Raw genomic sequence first — 18,035 nt, forward strand, 5'->3', positions numbered from 1 at the left:
CTGGCAGCTAACAGAGCAGATGGAGAGAAACTAATGTTCATGTGTTAATGTGCTTCTTCTCCAGGGAAACATTACAGCCATTAAGTATGTCAACAAGAAACGCATCGAGCTCACCAGGAAAGTGCTGTTTGAACTCAAACATGTGAGTGTGTGTTCACTGCCTCCTTCTGCCGTGTGCTTTTGGAATAATTAAGTTTATATGACATTCTGTGGGAGGTTAATAGCCTGGGACAGACTGATGAGGACTGATGACTCATTCTTTTCTCCTTCTCTTCTCTTTTCTTCTCCTTCTCATCTCTTCTCCTTTTCTTCTCTTCTTTTCTCTTATTTTCCTATTGTCTCTTCTCTTGTCTCCTTTTGTCTCTTGTATTATTTTATCCTATATTTTCTTCTCTTTGTTTGCCTTTTCTTATCATTTCTTCTCTTTTATATCATCTTCTCTTTTCTTGTATTCTATTATCATGTATTTTTTAATTTGATTTAAAAATCTTTTCTCATCTTTTCTCTTTTTAATCATATATTCTCTTCTATCTCTTCTTTAATCTCTTCCCTCCTTTGATGTATTTTTGTTGCCTCATTCTTTTCCTTTCCTTAACTTACATTCTATTCCCTTCTCATCTCATGATTTCTCTTCTTTTATCTTAATTTTTCTTCTCTTCATCTTGTTTCTTTTTTCTTCTTTTCTCTTTTCTTCTCTCCTCACTTCTCTTCTCCTATAGATGCGTGACGTACAGAATGAACACCTGAACAGATTTATTGGAGCCTGCATTGATGCCCCAAACATCTGCATTCTCACTGAGTACTGTCCTCGAGGCAGCCTGCAGGTACCTGCAAACACATCCACACATAACTTCCCTGTGTTACAGTAACCTCAATCATTATGTTAACCTTTTGTTAATATAATAGTTTGCTTCTATATCGGTTCAAAAAATATTTTTGGAACACTTGCATCAAATGGAAGTTCCTGAAACTTTTACAGTGAATAACTTATTAACTTTAATAAAAGTTAATTTATGCAAATAGTTATATCAGATTCCATCCATTCATAAGACTCCTCGGGGGAAAACAAAAATGTTTTTTGTGTGGTAAACATTTCATAATGAAAGCACAAGCAGGATTCAAGTCTAAGGTACTTTATTGTTTTTAATTTTATTTTTTCTTGTTTCATATTAACGTTTTATTTTATTTTTCTTCCATGTTCTCCATGCACCTTCTGTACACTCTGTGTTTTTCCTCTCAACACATTTCTCAGCAAAATCATCCAAGATCTCCATGGGGTTAAAATCTGGTGATGGTGTTGCCATGACATCACCTGAACTTCCTCACTCCACAGCCCACTTCATCACTTGAAGAGCGCTGTGGGGTCTTTGAGGCACTATTTTTTGACAGATCAAATCATTGTTTGTGGTTCTTCACAAAAAGGAGACATCCTTCAGACACAATTTCTCTTGCTTCTCAAAATCAGTGTAACAGAGTATAGGACTTGTGTGCACCTGAGCAATTCTGTGTGACTGTCAGTGTTCAAAATCATGTCCATACTTTTTTATTAGCATATGTCACACACATATACACACAAAAAACACATACGTACACACATATTAAAAAGTATTCCCTTCAGCATTGGCTTAGTTGTAATTGCAAATGGTTGAGACTGTGTGTGTGTGTGTGTAACCCACAGGACCTCATGGAGATTGAAAGCATCACACTGGATTGGATGTTTCGCTACTCTCTGATAAATGACATTGTAAAGGTCAGTGAACTCTACCAGAGACAAATGCTTCCTGTTACGCTCATTGACTAATAAACATTGATTTCATTGTTTCATTGTTCAACACATTTAAATTTAACATAAGATTTTGCCAATTATGCGATTTTGTATATAGAGTACTGTACTGATAAAACATTTTAGGCACTTAAGCACATTTATCAAAACAATTTTTCTCATCAATAAGAGGCAAATAAACATAAATACTGTAAAAAGTAACAAGAGTTACAATACAATTGTTTTACTGAGCAATTCTAATAATTTAATAGCCAGAAAATTAAAATTGTCCATTTTTGCAAGTAGCCACTTGCTCAAGGGCACAAAAGACGTGCATGGTCAATTCTGTGTATGTCAGGTAGGGTGCAGCAAGGTAGGTGCAGATGCAGATGCAATTGCGAGTATTTATTCGAAAAGTACAAGAAAACAAAACAAGCAAACATTGAACTAAAGAAACAATGAGTTATGAAGGACATAGAGTATTTTGAAAAAACAACAAAATACTTTACCTGACTGATGATAAGACATACAAGAACCGACCAGGGACACTTACACAAAAGGACTATATATACACAGAACTAACATGAAACAGGAACCACCTGGACACAGGTCAAAAGGGGTTGGAGCTACAAATGAACACATGTGAAACACTAAGGCGGAGACACAGGAGGTCGGTCTGAACACTTGCAATCTATAGTTGCCATGGTTGTTTTACAGTACAGATTATTTATATACTTATTTGATTACATTTGCATTCAAATTACGTTCTTTACTGATTTTCCGATTTGAATAGACAGTTTTAACGTTTAGTTTGTCATTGTAAATAATAACAAACATAGCAAGAATATAAATGTTTTACTTTCAACAATACTTGACTGTGTACACATAACAGTAAATAGTTTTGTCTATTTCTCAATGTGCAGCGATTGCAAAATAATTGAAATAAAATGACAATATGCTTTTAGTAATTCTGAGAATAATCATGGTTTCTAAAGGTTAATTGTTACATATTATTCCCCATTTCCTGCATATTAACCCAGTTCCCTGGGGTCTTAATGAGATGTCTGTGACATGCTTTTTGTTCTAAATACCTCAAGGTTCCAGTTCCTTCAGGATTCATTCTTACCCTGTCTAAACAGTCCTGATTGCACTAGTGAGCTAACATTTATTTACCTTGAGGTTCACATCACTCTCTCTTTCAGTTTTATTTCCCTTTCTCTCTCTCTCTCTTTCTCACTCCCTCTCTTAGTCTCTCTCTTGTTCTTTCTTTCACTCGCGCATTTGCTCTGTCCCACTACATAAAAGCATGCATGCACTCTCTGTCTGATGCACGTAGAGAAAAGTAGTGTTACTCTCACATTATTCTCAAGAATAACTTTTAATTTTTATTCAGATATTCCACAAAACATGACATTTGTATGTGAGTGTATATCATGTTGTATATTAATTTTCCCTCTCTGGGTTGATTTCATAAAAACTGATAACATAGCGTGACTAAGAGCGATGAAAAGATCCAGCTATGTTGAGGGCACACATTTACGGGAGCAAACATAAAAAGGTGCTGTAAAGAGCAGAGCTGGAATAGAGAGAAAATGGTCTGTAAGATGAACATTTCACACGGTGTTGTTGCTAATGGGCGCTTTCAGAAAGGTTATTTTGAATGAATAACGTCGGCTCTTCACTACACAGGGCATGGCATTTCTCCATAACAGTGTGATCGTCTCCCATGGCAACCTAAAGTCCTCCAACTGCTTGGTAGACAGCCGCTTTGTGCTGAAGATCACCGACTATGGCCTGGCCAGCTTTCGCAAAGAGAGCTACTTGGAAGACACGCATGCTTACTATGCACGTGAGTCGCTTAAACCTGCACCATACACACACTCACACACACATACATACATACACACAGAAACAACAGTACCCTGCAGCAGCACATCTGCATGTGGAGGGGTGTGTGACCAAACGTCTCCACAATGATAAGACAAAATGTAGACCGAAACATGGTTCCTTGTGCCTGTTTGGAAAAAACGCTTTGAATTTTAAATAACTAAAAAACCTTGCTTTTGGGTCCTGGTGTGAAAGCAACAGTTTGGTACAAATTGGTGCAGAGTCACATGCGAGACAAGGCTAAAATGTTGATTTTACCATACTCTCTCTGCATGATCTTAATTGGTGGAACGAATGAAAGCTTTAATTCCTAGTTATCTACATTAGCCATTAAATCTATGATTACAGTATAGGAATATTATATAGAACATGACTGTATGTGGATGAGTAAGTCTGAGAACCTGGACAGCAGCTCTCAGCAGCTTCTGCTTTAACAATGTTTTGGCAATGTTTGGGGTATTGATGAGATTTTATTTTATTTAATGTATTCATTTATTTTAAAACAGAAAACTGGTAAAAATGAAATTTGTCACATGTAAGATTAGCATATGACATATTAGCATATGTCAGGTGTAGTCTTCTTTCCAGCTTTTAAAAAGCAGATTTTAACATGCAAAAAATTAGTTCTGTCAAATTAAACCGTAAACCTACCCAAACTACCCAGCACAGTGCCATCCATCTGTTATCAAATATTAGCAAATAAGCTCAGAAAACAGTTAGTATTGCCAGTTAGCTACTAGCCATTATGGCTAATCTGCCATTTTTGGCTTCATAATAAAAGGCCAGATTGTACCAATGGAAAGATGTATTATGAAAAAAACAAACATTTTTGTATTTTATTTGGACTATTTTATTATATTTGGACTTTACTAAGCAAGCTTTTGAGCAAAAATATCTACATTCTGTTAATTTTCTTCACTTCTGTCAGTTAAACCGAGCAGAAACAGCTGAGCACTACAGACTACCGTAGCCTGGCAGTGTCAGTGTGTGATGACATAGACCACAGGCTGTGGCTTTTATAATGTTCATATCAATATCTTTATATTATATTATATTAAAAAATGAAGAAATAAATTGTCATAAAGATTTTGCATTTATGTGTGTGGGTAGGAAAACTGTGGACAGCTCCAGAGCTGATGCGGGATGAGAACAGACAACCCTGTGGTACACAGAAGGGAGATGTTTACAGCTTCGGCATCATCCTACAGGAACTGGCCTTGCTCAAAGGCGTGTTCTACCTGGACAGCCCCCCATTCAGCCCTAAAGGTAAGAAATCATACATACTAAATCTTGTGCATGCCAGGAAAGACACTATACTGGTAAATAAGGGTGTACAAAAATATTGTATTGCATTACAATATTTTATTAGTTTACATATAATTATTAATTCATATGTAAATGTTGTGGTTAAAACCCAACCACAAGATAACATTGTTTACTCTGCTGTTAGATCCCATTGTTATGACTGCATGTAGATAGACATTTTATAGATATGTGTTTTATTTTATTTAAACAATCACAATATCACCTTGCATACAGTATTGCAGTATATTCCAATATATTGAATCATAATCTGTGAATCGTGATAAGACATTGCCAATACATAGCCCTACTTATAATGGTACCCTAATCTATATTTCTTACAATGGAAAATATATAACCCAAGGTACATGCATTCCCTATCAGAAAAAGACTGCACATGCCTGATTTTTCATTGTAGGTGTGCACTTCTGGAACAGTGTGATCTAAAAAAGGCAAATTCAAAGATATATTTTAGTACACAGTAACAGACAACATGTTTGGTGCAAACGAAACAAACACATTATTTTAACACATTTACGCATGCATACTTACCGTAAAGCATGGAGGGGCAAATGTTTGATTTTTTTGGTGCTGCTATGCTAAAGTAGGACCTGTTTTAATTCTTTACTGTTTCAAAGGGTGCTTGGGAAAATGTTAAGACCATCCAAACAGCTGAAAGAATTCTGCATGGAGGAATGTGAAAAAACGTTCTTCCAGTAGATGATTATAGTAGATATCTAATTGAGGCTTTTTAGGCCAAGTGGATAAATACCATAGGGCAGAGGGAGTCCTAAAAAAAATAAATGTTTGTTCCATTTTTGTTCATTACATATGGCAAAATATGTTTAAAAGTATTTTTTTGTTTTATTAGTTTATTAGTTTAGAGCATCATCTCTCTGTGCAAATAAGGCTCAAATGTCCACATGATTAAATATGTTCAATTTTGTTTTAATGAGCTAGTCTGAAAATAGTCTAAATAATCTAAATAAGCACACGTTAGCTCGAGGCATTTGACATTGTGTAATATGTAGGGGAAAATATGGGGCAGGTGTCCCTCAGGTACTTAAGATTGTTAATGCAGAATCTGATCAGAGACTGCCAGAAAAAACTATATGTCCAACTACATACAAAGAGATATTATATTAGAGCTGCAGTGCAGAAAGCCCTCATTACAAAGACCAGTGACCTTCTGAAAGTTCAGTGTATGCTGGCCTTTCCTTTCATTTGTCTCGCATCAGTATGATTTGGACACCAAATTACAAAATGAGAGACTCCCAATATAGTGCACTATATATTGAATAGAGCATAGTTCAGAGGGCAAAGACACATACACCCAACAGTATTCACAGTAGACCTGGTAGAATGTGATGGGGGAAAGAATGTATTTATTACAGTTGAGATAGGGGGAAGAGAGAGAGAGAGAGGGCATTAATAAGGCTGTTTATCACATGGTGTCTAAAAGGTTAATTACACCAAGAGCTCCAGTCACATCCTTGTCTGTGCCACCTTCCTCTCATCTCACTCTGTTTCAGCCTGTTCCCCTCTGCTTCTTCCCTGAGCTCCTCACCTGTGTGTGTGTGTGCATGCGTGTGTGCATGCGTGTGTGTGTGTGTGTGTGTGTGTCAGAAAGGTGTTCAGTAATGAGCTTCCGCTTTTATCCTCCTTATTTATATTCCTTCTCTGTCAGCAGCACAGGGCCTGCCTCTCACACACTTACAATTTAGCATCTGCACGCACATACACACACACATACACACACACACACACACACACACACACACTATATATATATATATATATATATATATATATATATATATATATATATATATATACAGTTGTGGTCAAAAGTTTACATACACTTGTAAAAAAACATAATGTTATGGCTGTCTTGAGTTTTCAATAAGTTCTACAACTCTTATTTTTCTGTGATAGAGTGATCGGAACACATACATGTTTGTCACAAAAAACAGTCATAAAATTTGGTTCTTTCATAAATTTATTATGGGTCTGCTGAAAATGTCACCAAATCTGCTGGGTCAAAAATATACATACAGCAACAAAATTTGTCAATTTTGGTGATGTAGCGAGTTGTGTCAATCAAATTAGCTTCATGTCATGGCCTCTTCACTTCTTGTAAGTGATTCTGATTGACTACAGCTGTTGACTTCTCATGAGCCCATTTAAATAGGGCTCATTTGACCCAGTGATTAGACTCAGCTACAAAAGCTACAATGGGAAAGTCAAAGGAACTCAGTGTGGATCTGAAAAAGCGAATTATTGACTTGAACAAGTCAGGGAAGTCACTTGGAGCCATTTCAAAGCAGCTACAGGTCCCAAGAGCAACTGTGCAGACAATTATACGCAAGTATAAAGTGCATGGAACAGTTGTGTCACTGCCACGATCAGGAAGAAAACGCAAGCTATCACATGCTGCCGAGAGGAGATTGGTCAGGATGGTCAAGAGTCAACCAAGAATCACCAAGAAGCAGGTCTGCAAGGATTTGGAAGCTGATGGAACACAGGTGTCAGTCTCCACAGTCAAGCGTGTTTTACATCGCCATGGACTGAGAGGCTGCCGTGCAAGAAAGAAGCCCTTGCTCCAGAAAAGGCACCTTAAGACTCGGCTGAAGTTTGCTGCTGATCACATGGACAAAGATAAAACCTTCTGGAGGAAAGTTCTCTGGTCAGACGAAACAAAAATTGAGCTGTTTGGCCACAACACCCAGCAATATGTTTGGAGGAGAAAAGGTGAGGCCTTTAATCCCAGGAACACCATGCCTACTGTCAAGCATGGTGGTGGTAGTATTATGCTCTGGGGATGTTTTGCTGCCAGTGGAACTGGTTCTTTGCAGAAAGTAAATGGGATAATGAAGAAGGAGGATTACCTCCAAATTCTGCAGGAAAACTTAAAACCATCAGCCCGAAGGTTGGGTCTTGGGCGCAGTTGGGTGTTCCAACAAGACAATGACCCAAAACACACATCAAAAGTGGTAAAGGAATGGCTAAACCAGGCTAGAATTAAGGTTTTAGAATGGCCTTCCCAAAGTCCTGACTTAAACCCCATTGAGAACATGTGGACAGTGCTAAACAAACGGGTTCATGCAAGAAAACCATCACATTTAGCTGAACTGCACCAATTCTGTCAAGAAGAGTGGTCAAACATTCGACCTGAAGCTTGCCAGGAGCTTGTGGATGGCTACCAAAAGCGCCTAGTTGCCGTGAAAATGGCCAAGGGACATGTAACCAAATACTAATGTTGCTGTATGTATATTTTTGACCCAGCAGATTTGGTGACATTTTCAGCAGACCCATAATAAATTTATGAAAGAACCAAATTTTATGACTGTTTTTTGTGACAAACATGTATGTGTTCCGATCACTCTATCACAGAAAAATAAGAGTTGTAGAACTTATTGAAAACTCAAGACAGCCATAACATTATGTTTTTTTACAAGTGTATGTAAACATTTGACCACAACTGTATATATATATATATATATATATATATATATATATATATATATATATATATATATATATATAAGAGACCAACTAAAAATGATGAGGTTCTTTGATTTTACCAAATTGAAAACCTCTGGAATATAATCAAGAGGAAGATGGATGATCACAAGCCATCAAACCAAACTGAACTGCTTGAATTTATGCACCAGGAGTGGCATAAAGTTATCCAAAAACATTGTGTAAGACTGGTGCAGGAGAACATGTCAAGATGCATGAAAACTGTTTTTAAAAACCAGGGCTACTCCACCAAATACTGATTTCTAAACCCTTAAGACTAAATGAATAAGATTTTTTTTTTTTTGCATTATTTATATATATGTGTTTGTGTGTGTGTGTGTGTGTACTGTTCCACAGGTGTGGTTGAGAGAAAAAAATCAGATACACAGGGAGAGAGAGAGAGAGAAAGAGAGAGAGAGAATAAGAGAAATTGGGAGGCAAGAGATCAAGCATACACAGGAGACACATTTCTGGCACAGAGCCAGGTGATGAGTAGCGCAGAGGGAGTTGAAGGCGGTAAGGAAAGAATCTCACAATAAGTGTAATGAAAAGTGAAGAGATGAACAGAGCAACAAAGAAAGAGTGAACATGAGCAGGAGAGAGAGATAGAGAGGGAGAGAGGACAGCATGTTCAGACACAGATTGAGTCACGTTGAGGGAAGACGAGGTGAAGCACAGATAAGAACATGAACAGGTGAAGCAGAATGGAAAAAATGGAAAGAAGCAATGCCGTATAGGTTAGTACAGGGATAACACCATACTTCTGAAAATGTAACCATGTAAATAGCACCTAATATACAGTAAATCAACCATTTACCAGTTATTTTCTTTACTTCTTGTTATTATAGTTTACATTCATTTATGAATGAAGGATTTTTTTTGCATAAAAAAAGGTTTTCTACATTTAAGGAAAATAAGCTTGAGGGTTAAGCTGTATCATAGTAGCAAACAGAGCTGAGGTTCAGTACTCTAAGTTGATGGGAATTTAAATCAGTTAACAATAAAATACATGAACTCCACTTTGTGTTGAAACATTAGACTTTTTGGACAAGCTGGTATCCAGTGGACAAATCCACTTTGCTTCTGGTCCTTAAAAGCTGATTTATGCTTCTGAGCCTAATCTACCAAATATTCTATGCCGTAGTCTGCGGCATAGCCTGTAGCTCCCTAGAAATTTGACTGCATGTTATGGTTAAACCGACCTCAGCAACTGAACCTTGTGTTCCTACCTACAAATTCCCGCCTTTACAGTTGAGAAGCAGAGAAACAAACACAAAGGCATAAGTTTTAAAGCTCACAAATTCATAAACTCAGAATATCCGCTTTTGGGCTGCATTCACAACTTAATGAAGGTGGTCTTAAATACTATATATACAATATATAAAAATTCATACATTACTAGCAGAAAAACAGCTGAAGAATTTAATCAAAACAATAAAAAGAGATACGCAAACAACTTTAACACAGCCTTTTTTTGCTAAACTAAATATTTTAAATAGTTTCACAAACATTATAAAATATATTTTTTCAAAAGCGCTATTGCAGTAAGACACGTTTAATATCAATTTACATGATATTATTATTGAAGCCCTTAGAAGCATTAAAGTATTTAAATAGCTTATCAGTTTATCAGTTAATCACCATTCCCTTCTTTCTCCAGTTAGCAAATAAATTTAGTTCAGTGTGTATTAATATTATCCTTCAAGCTACATTATTCATCTATTTAAAATTGCTATAGTTACTCATATTGTAAGCAGCGGCCGAATGTTGCAAGAGTTCTGTTTCCATGTTTCTCCAGGTAGGACAGCTTGACAGAGCTGAGCTGCTGTTACTACAGTTTGTTAGCGTGTTATGCTAACTGGCTAGATTTAAATAGCAAGCTCTGCTACTGTGCTTTTTGGGCGGCGCTGTTCTACACAGTGCTCCTCAGCACCTCTAGCGGTATGTGAAAATGCATATCGGTTCTAAATTTCCCTCTGGTATACCACATGAACCGGTAAACCCCCCAGCACTACTTGGTCTGTAAGAACAGGGTGGGTCTATTAAAAGTGTAGACTAGTCTGTCTCCACATCTGGTATATGGTGTGTACAATCCGGGTAACAATTTGACAACACGGCCAACATTTTTGCCTTACTTTCTAAAGATTAGAAGGGAACGGATTCTCTTTTGCTTTACAGACACAGATGTAATCTACAATTTTGCTATCTTCTCATTGTTCTCTGTGCCGCAGTGTCTCTGCACGAATTACTTAAATAGTCCACTCGCTCTATGCAGTCATTTCGAAGAGACAGAGCTTGACAGCACAGCTCTGCGCCTGTAAGATGTCTCTATCTGACAGCAAAGAAGATTTAATATCAAATTTCTGCCCTGCTAAATTATACATGATTCATGGAATTATACAGGATTATTAAGGAGCAGAAAAGATTTTGCAATATTTCATTCAAACATGATTATGATTGTGCATGTAATATGACCTGCTTTGTCATACTCTCTCTGCTCCCTCGCTGTCTCTGTGTGTGTATATCAGAGATTGTGGAGCATGTAGCTGAAGGCCGATGGCCGTATCTGCGACCGCTGCTGTGCACACAGAGCCACAGTGAGGAGCTGGGTCAGCTGATGCAGCGCTGCTGGTCAGAGGATGTCAACGAGAGGCCAGATTTCAACCAGATCAAAGTGATGCTTCACAAGAACAACAGGTGCCACCAAGCTGTCTGTCATTCTACTGCCACAAGTCACTCTAGAGTAGAGGTCCGTTACCTGAGGGCTGTCAGATAACCCTGTGGGGTCACAAGATGGGTTAAAAAAAGTACACAGGCCTGTATTTTTTAAGCACAATTTAAAACAAATCAAATCGAAATATAAAGTGTTTTACAAACACGTGACAAGATATTACAATATACATGTAGAACATACTCAAATGAGTACATTGAAAATTGCAAAGAAAAAAATAATAAAATTCAATAAAAGTTAAAATTCATCAGTAACAAAATGTAGATTATAATAATAGTTTTATTATAATAGTAAATAGCACAGAGCACAATTGTACTTCATAATAACTGAATGCAAACACCAAACAATAAGACATAAAATAATTATAAAAAAAATAAAACAAAAAAATAAAGTATTTTATTTTTATATTATCTATATTTCAGCTTGTCTCACCTATACTGAAAATCTTTGCTAGCAATTTAAAGCATAATTGCTACAAACATTATTATCGAAAACACAAAATCAAAGGAAAAGAACCTAAGGATCCAGAGGAACTTCAGAACTCATCAATCAAAAGCATTCCTAAGATGTAGTTTGGTACAGGTCTTATAAAGTAAGTCAAAACAGTATAAAAAGTCTTTAAACACAGAAAGAAGTTCATACTATATTTATCAGAAACAGGAATAAAAGAAACTGGATTACTATCATATTTAGACATTAAATAATGCAAAAACATGTTAACTTATTAATATTTATATTATAACAGTATCCAAGTTTAAGTTTATACCTGTAGAGATGCAGTTTTGAGAAAAAAAACGTATTTTTTACATTGATTTCAAAGAGCAAAGTAATTTTATGCATGCATTTTTGTGCCATGTGTTTCACGTAACATACCCCCCACTGTGGTAAATCTGTCAAAGCTGAAACATGATTGGCCCTTAATTCGTCCAATTAAAATGATTGGTCCTTATTATTTCTGTGACTCAGTGACTGTTTTCATCATTTCCCATTATTCCAGCCCGGTTTAGCCCTTAATCACATCACTGTGGCATTACTGATATGTATTCTGCCTGCTTCCTATGGATTAAATCTCCCTCTCCCAGAGCCCTTAGGTGTCTAACCTTTTGCTTTCCCTGTCCCCTGCAGAGGCTACGGCTCCAACATCCTGGATAACCTGCTGTCTCGCATGGAGCAGTATGCTAATAACCTGGAGGAGCTGGTGGAGGAGAGGACACAGGCGTACCATGAGGAAAAGCGCAAAGCTGAAGCCCTGCTCTATCAGATCCTGCCTCAGTGAGTGCATCCTGGCATTTTCAGACAGCCATTAGTCTTTTATTGTGGTTTTGAGTGGCTGTCTAAGGGTCAGTAGTGTGGGAAAGGGCTTTTACACACACACATTTTAGTGTGTGGTTTAGAACAATGGCCCTTATTCATCAAAGTTGTGTAAAGTGTAATCTGATCATAAAATGAATGCACACTTTCTGATTCCAGTTTTGTTATTCATTAATTTTATCTTTGGCATATCTGCTCTCACATATCACAGTTATTTCTGGTTGGAGTGCATGTACATTTGAGTGTTGCGTTTATAAACACTTGTAATTACTTTCAAATATTCAGAATGATGAACAATAATATCAGATGTGGGAAATATAATATAAATAAATATAAAATAATTATATTTTAACACAACAGATTGTATAATGTAGTGGAACTTGGACACTGAATTGCAATGGAAGTTACACGAGTCGAGTAATCAGTCATACAAATAATACATACGTTTTTTAAGAAAGTGTACGGACAAAGAGACGTAAACGTAAAACATAAAGTGTTAGGAAATACAAAAAAAAAAATACAGACAATGCAGAAGATAGAAATATAAGAGCATGCTCTGGCCTTTATCTCCCTTACAACCATCTTTATACCCCTTTCTGGGTGGGACAAAACATTCTAAAATAATCCAGACATAGTGTTATCATCCTATATCATCTTATTCATATATGTGATCTAAAATATAAGGTAATCTTCTATTCTAGGGTTTTTTAGAGTTTTATGCCCTGTTCTTTTCTTGGAAAGAGATACAATGAAAAAATATATCTGCAACAGAAACATGCATTCTGTAATCATGCAGAATGCTGCAAATTAGAGAAAGCACACATACAGTAACATACATAGGTTAGTTTTAACACAGTTAATGTATTCTTCTTGCAAAACAATGCTAAATTGGATTCAAAGTTTCAATTTCCCTCACAATAGTAAAGTGAACTGACTATTTACAATATCTTATTTCAAAAGGTGGGCTTGATATAAGTGATGCAAAGTGATACAAGTGATCTGTAATACACCACATTAGGCACTAATGGTCAAATTTAAATAATTTAATTAAGATATATTTGTAATGCAATCTAGTGGCTTTTTTTGGTAGCAGCAGTGTGCACATAACAAAATAAATAATAAAAGAAATACAGGAACAGTCATGTAAAAAAATAATAGAACAATTAGAGCCTTAACAAACTGAACTCTATCCTACTATAACAGTTAAACATGAAAAATAAGACTTTTGGTCCCTGAGAATGACAAGTTTTTTTCTTTAACAAAGATATATTATTAACTTTATCTGAGAGAAAGATGCTCCTTAAGGTACCAAAACTATTCACATATTTGAGGCTAGACAAAACAACTGTTGTTTTTATATTTTCAAGTTTTTCTTTAAGAAGATGAGAATGTCCACATTCTCTGGAGAAAGGGCTGCTCTTTGAGCTACTGTGTGCTGCGCCATTTGCGGGAGGGATCATCGATCCTCTTTTTGACTTCGATGCTCGAGACCATGACATAATTTCAATCGATTTCGAAGAAATATCGAAATCGTGACACCCCTAGAACTGACTGATATTTATGAGTACATTGATAAATGCTGATACGGTCAATGTTCAGAAACTAAATTTATACTAATGAAATTGTAAATAATACTCTACTGATTAACTACTAAACACATGGTTCTTTTACTTTCAGTGACGCTTCTATATCTTTTAACATGTAAATGGCTCCACTTCTGGACTTCTGGAAAAAATAAAAGCCAGTTCTTGCGGAATGGTACTTTAACAGAAGCATTGGCTTCTATTTTGCCCATCACAGGATAATGCAACAGTCCAAAAAGATGCAGCTGGCTGGCCTTATGTTACTTTAAGCAGGCACATGCACACAAATAGCCCTCAGCCTCCCACCATTAATTGTTAGCATAATGTGATAGGGGAGTCCTAACAAATGTGTGGGAATTGCATTGTATTGAATAAAGGAAACAATTGATTAAAGATTATTTTTGGATTTCAGGTCAGCTTTATGTAAAAGCTATGTTATATAAACAAATTTGAATTATTTTAACTTTGCATTTGTGTGTGTGTCTATGTGTATTTCAGTTCAGTAGCAGAGCAGTTGAAAAGAGGAGAGACGGTGCAGGCTGAGGCCTTTGACTCTGTCACCATCTACTTCAGTGATATTGTGGGTTTCACCGCAATGTCGGCAGAGAGCACACCTATGCAGGTGACAGCTGACAAGCGTATTCAATAAGTGTGTCTTGAATTGACATGATAATTGTCATGTAGAGCCACAGCAAAATGTGGAAAATGTCAGGATTAGTTATAGTATGCACCTAACGGACTGTACTGGGTGCTGGGTCCTGACTAATACTGTCCTTTCCCCTCAGGTGGTGACTTTACTGAATGACCTGTACACATGTTTTGATGCCATCATTGACAACTTTGACGTTTACAAGGTAATAAAAATAATGAACAAACAAGTGATACTCCAGATGTGTGTACGTACATACTCCTTGCTGAAATCTACTGGATTTTTCACACTATACGCTGCACTTAAAATCCAGGAGTTTCAGTTTAGTTCTCAAGCACCAAGACTAAAATAGCATTAACATTAGCCGCTAACCGCTATTTCCACATTCAGAGGTGAGTATTATCGGCCTGTAGCCTGCTGCTAACTCCGGCTAGCACTGCTGGAGCAGCATTAGCATTACCCGCTAAGCGCTAGTTCTTTAGCCCTTTAGAGGTGAATATTATCGGTCTGTAGTCTGCTGCTAACCCTGGCTAGCACTGCTGGAGCAGCATTTAATATTAGCCGCTAACCGCACTAGCTCTTTCACCATTCGGAGGGTAGTATTATCAGCCTGTAGTCTGTGTGTTTACCGTGTTAAAACAAGCTACGTGGAATGAACCGCTAGCTAATATTGCCCTGGCTTACCAGAACACACAGGGTTCCACAGATTAGCCGCCAATGCTAATGCTTCAGCTTTAGTGCTGGAGAAATTCAGGAATCTAATCTTACTGTAAATAAACTGAAGCACTTTACTCACCCAAATAAACAGTTTTCAGGAAAGAAATCAGTGTAGATTAACATCCAGCACTTTTTAAAAGAAAGTCTTTTTTTATTACAGTTTTGGTTACTTAACTGAGCTTTACTTAACTTAGTTATACCCCCCACCACCATCCAGCGGCAAGACATGCTGAATTAGAAGTTAGTGTTTCTTAAAATGCGCCTTATAATCCAGTGTGAAAAATACTAATAATATGCCAATAATAAAATAATCAATGAAAATCTTTATAGATTTATTGTTTTTTTTTTTTAACACAAATATGAGGAAATTAGGTAGTGGGTCACTGTACACTAAAGGTTTGCATTTAAAGGCTTAAAACAAGATATACATTCAGTTTCTGTTCTGTTTTACTGTTACCTTCAGGCAAACTTTTACTGCATAAAAGCCTGTTTAGTGTTCTCTACGGCCCTGAAGTGCAAAACAAATTAACATGTCAGAAAACAAAATTACAAAAACTAAAACACATTTACAAAACTTAAAACAAATTTACAAGACGCAAAACACTTTTCCCAGCACTTAAACACTTTTACAAATGCTGAAACACTTTTACCAGCACTAAAACACTTTTACAAACGCTGAAACACTTTTACAAACGCTAAAACACTTTTACAAACGCTAAAACACTTTTACAAACGCTGAAACACTTTTACAAACGCTGAAACACTTTTACAAACGCTGAAACACTTTTACAAACGCTGAAACACTTTTACAAACGCTGAAACACTTTTACAAACTGCGATTTCTGACGGAAAGGGAGGGTCTAACACACAGGAAGTGCTTGATGCGGACCCTCCTTGTCAGTCAAGCTGCGTTACGATGAGAGAGTGGAGTTATGGACACTAAACTATGTTTTGTGGCACGTATTTTAGCAGCAACAGTAAATACTTAAACTATCCCTGTCCTGTTGCTACCCCCGCCGCGGGGTTCACCTAATACCCCGGGGGTTCATCTAATGCCACGCGGCCATCAGCCACTGCCCCCGCCGCGGGGTTCACCTAATACCCCGGGGGTTCAGCTAATGCCACGCGGCCATCAGCCACTGCCCCCCGGTTATCAGCCACTGCCCCCGCCGCGGGGTTCAGCTAATGCCACGCGGCCATCAGCCACTGCCCCCGCCGCGGGGTTCAGCTAATGCCACGCGGCCATCAGCTAATGCCCCCGCTGCGGGGTTCAGCTAATACCCCACGGAGTTCAGCCACTGCCCCGCGGCCATCAGCTAATGCCCCCGCTGCGGGGTTCAGCTAATGCCCCACGGAGTTCAGCCACTGCCCCGCGGGGTTCAGCCACTCCTGTACTGTATTACCTGAACCCCGCGGGGCAGTGGCTGATGGCCGCCGGGCATTAGCTGAACCCCGCGGCGGGGGCAGTGGCCGATGGCCGCCGGGCATTAGGTGAACCCCGCGGCGGGGGTAGCAACAGGACAGGGATAGTTTAAGTATTTACTGCTGCTGCTAAAATACGTGCCACAAAACATAGTTTGGTGTTCATAACTCCACTCTCTCATCGTAACGCAGCTTGACTGACAAGGAGGGTCCGCATCAAGCACTTCCTGTGTGTTAGACCCTCCCTTTCCGTCAGAAATCGCAGTTTGTAAAAGTGTTTCAGCGTTTGTAAAAGTGTTTCAGCGTTTGTAAAAGTGTTTCAGCGTTTGTAAAAGTGTTTCAGTATTTGTAAAAGTGTTTTGCGTCTTGTAAATTAGTTTTAAGTTTTGTAAATGTGTTTTAGTTTTTGTAATTTTGTTTTCTGACATGTTAATTTGTTTTGCACTTCAGGGCCACCGTAGTTTTCAGTAAGCCTCAGGCTCACAGTAAGGTAGCAGGCTGTAAACTGCGTATGTACAGACTGAAGTGTGTCTGTGTGGCGCCCTCAGGTGGAGACAATCGGCGATGCCTACATGGTGGTGTCAGGACTACCTGTGAGGAACGGAAAGCTGCATACCGGGGAGATAGCACGCATGTCTTTGGCCCTGCTGGAAGCCGTCTACTCATTCAGGATTCGCCATCGTCCCGACCTACAGCTGCGCCTCCGCATCGGCATCCACACCGGTGAGGGAACAGCATTTGGCAGTGTTTATGCCACACCTGATACTCTTTACAGATGTGTTGGTGTTTTTTTTTTTGTTAGTTTTTTTTAGATTAATATGAGAGGGGAGCTCATTCAAACATTAAATGAAGCACAAGAGCTTGCTGATCTTTTTTTTAACACAAATTAACACATATTTGCTAAATTAGCCTGGTTATAGTGGTCTTTTTAGTAGGCGTCATTCACTTGACACTTTACGTCAAAATCCATTTGCCATTGATTTTACCAGCACGTGACCACACATTGACATTCAGTTGTCCATTAAAAAAGTAATCAGAGTTTAACTTTTGATGGAGCACAGACTGACATGCTGTGCCTCAGTGAGTGAGATTTTTAAATGAAATGAATGACAAAAAATTGCTGTATTCAACCTACATTACAGTTCAGCA

At 37.8% G+C, this 18,035-nt stretch overlaps 1 protein-coding gene across 2 annotated transcripts in view; it reads left to right on the forward strand.

The window, feature by feature from the left end:
- npr1a (natriuretic peptide receptor 1a) overlaps positions 1 to 18,035 on the forward strand; it is a 124,363-nt gene that overhangs the window by 96,810 nt on the left and 9,518 nt on the right. Inside the window, exons 11-21 of one of the 2 annotated variants that reach the window (XM_049476449.1) lie at positions 65 to 142; positions 720 to 824; positions 1,679 to 1,750; positions 3,452 to 3,611; positions 4,760 to 4,915; positions 8,831 to 8,989; positions 11,002 to 11,170; positions 12,330 to 12,476; positions 14,597 to 14,720; positions 14,884 to 14,952; positions 17,435 to 17,609. In XM_049476449.1, coding sequence (XP_049332406.1) covers positions 65 to 142; positions 720 to 824; positions 1,679 to 1,750; positions 3,452 to 3,611; positions 4,760 to 4,915; positions 8,831 to 8,989; positions 11,002 to 11,170; positions 12,330 to 12,476; positions 14,597 to 14,720; positions 14,884 to 14,952; positions 17,435 to 17,609 — 1,414 coding nt within the window. The remainder of the gene's footprint in view (positions 1 to 64; positions 143 to 719; positions 825 to 1,678; positions 1,751 to 3,451; positions 3,612 to 4,759; positions 4,916 to 8,830; positions 8,990 to 11,001; positions 11,171 to 12,329; positions 12,477 to 14,596; positions 14,721 to 14,883; positions 14,953 to 17,434; positions 17,610 to 18,035) is intronic. The other variant, XM_007228521.4, reaches the window with a different exon arrangement.

The sequence above is a fragment of the Astyanax mexicanus genome, chromosome 3 (assembly GCF_023375975.1).
Source record: "Astyanax mexicanus isolate ESR-SI-001 chromosome 3, AstMex3_surface, whole genome shotgun sequence".
Lineage (NCBI taxonomy): Eukaryota > Metazoa > Chordata > Actinopteri > Characiformes > Acestrorhamphidae > Astyanax > Astyanax mexicanus.